Source organism: Emiliania huxleyi (assembly GCF_000372725.1).
Source record: "Emiliania huxleyi CCMP1516 unplaced genomic scaffold EMIHUscaffold_9228, whole genome shotgun sequence".
NCBI classification, from domain to species: Eukaryota; Haptophyta; order Isochrysidales; family Noelaerhabdaceae; genus Emiliania; species Emiliania huxleyi.
Window position 1 is genome coordinate 1 of NW_005195129.1, and position 1,194 is coordinate 1,194.

The 1,194-nt window shown below is 64.5% G+C and overlaps 1 protein-coding gene across 1 annotated transcript; it reads left to right on the forward strand.

Moving 5' to 3' along the window:
- Positions 1-80: 80 nt before the first annotated feature.
- EMIHUDRAFT_125340 (hypothetical protein) lies at positions 81-651 on the forward strand (the record flags this gene model as incomplete). The annotated part of the gene is made up of 2 exons (XM_005757160.1): positions 81-232; positions 442-651. Coding segments are annotated over 2 exons (362 nt in total), but the record flags the coding sequence as incomplete, so codon positions are not given.
- Positions 652-1,194: the final 543 nt, after the last annotated feature.

A 1,194-nucleotide genomic window follows, 5' to 3' on the forward strand; every position in this document is an offset into this window, starting at 1 on the left:
GACCTGCAGGTAGTAGTGGTAGTGGCAGGCAACCTTACTTCCGTGATCGACCCCTCTCCACGCACCACGCCGACCTGCAGGTGGGCTGCACTCAGACGAGAGCACCTTCCCCGAGTTCCACTACTCGGCCGTCCTCTACCTCTCCACGCAGGGCGACGACTTTGAGGGCGGCACCTTCTCGTGGAGCGACCCGCCCGAGGCAGCCCCGCCCGAGGGGCAGCCTCGCCGCCACGTGAGGAGGCGGCGTGTCTCTTCACACTGCGGGGCCGAGTGAGTTAGGCGCCGGGCGGGCCGCGCGTCGCCACGCCCCTCGCGCCCAGCAAAGGCGCCGCCGTCGTCTTCTCTAGTGGCTGGGAGAACATGCACGAGGCGGAACCCCGCTCCCGGTCGGGCCGGCGCCGCCATGAAGCTGCCCCGAGTCTTGTCGGAACCTTCCTGTAGGTGGAGCCCCTCCGGTCAGGCAGGCGATTCGCCGTGCCCTCCTTTTTCACGACGCTGCCCGGCGGGCCACCAGCCGAGGCGACGGTGCCCACCGAGCCGCGCGCGGTCGCGGACGAGCTCTGGCGGACGCTGCTGGCGCCGCAGACGGCGGCAGACCCAAAGGAATTTTTCCTCAAGTGGCACGGCCTGCTGGCGCCAGGGCACGCGTGAGAAAGAAGGGGGCGCACCCCGAGTTGACCGCGGAGTTTACGTGAACGGCGGCGGGCCACCCGCGCCCTCTTTATTTCCATTTTTCCGGGGATTTCGCGTTTCAGAGCGCGCCACTGATGTTCACGTGTTTTTTGTAGATGCATAAAGAGTGGAATCAGTCGATCTCGGACAATGCTCAATGGGGAGAGGGATACGATATCGAGTAACATTTTCTCTCTCTCTCTTACGGCTTTATGTACGGTCTACCACGTACCAGGAGTGTACCACCCTCCACCCTGCAACTGGCGTGTCGCCGCAAGCACACACACAGAGAACATTGGTCATTGCGCGTCCAGATATGGATTGTGGCTTGTGTCAATAACGCCTCGCGAGCCAGGACATCCTCAGGCGTCCGAGACGACGACATTGCCCACCTGGTTCACCCATACCTGGACTCCTCGTACGAGGCGCATGGCGGGGCGCTGTGGCCCCTCGTGCACTGGGGCCACGCTGCTCGCCCCCTCGCCTCCCTTCCTCTGGAGAGGGGAGCCTCCTCAAACGCCG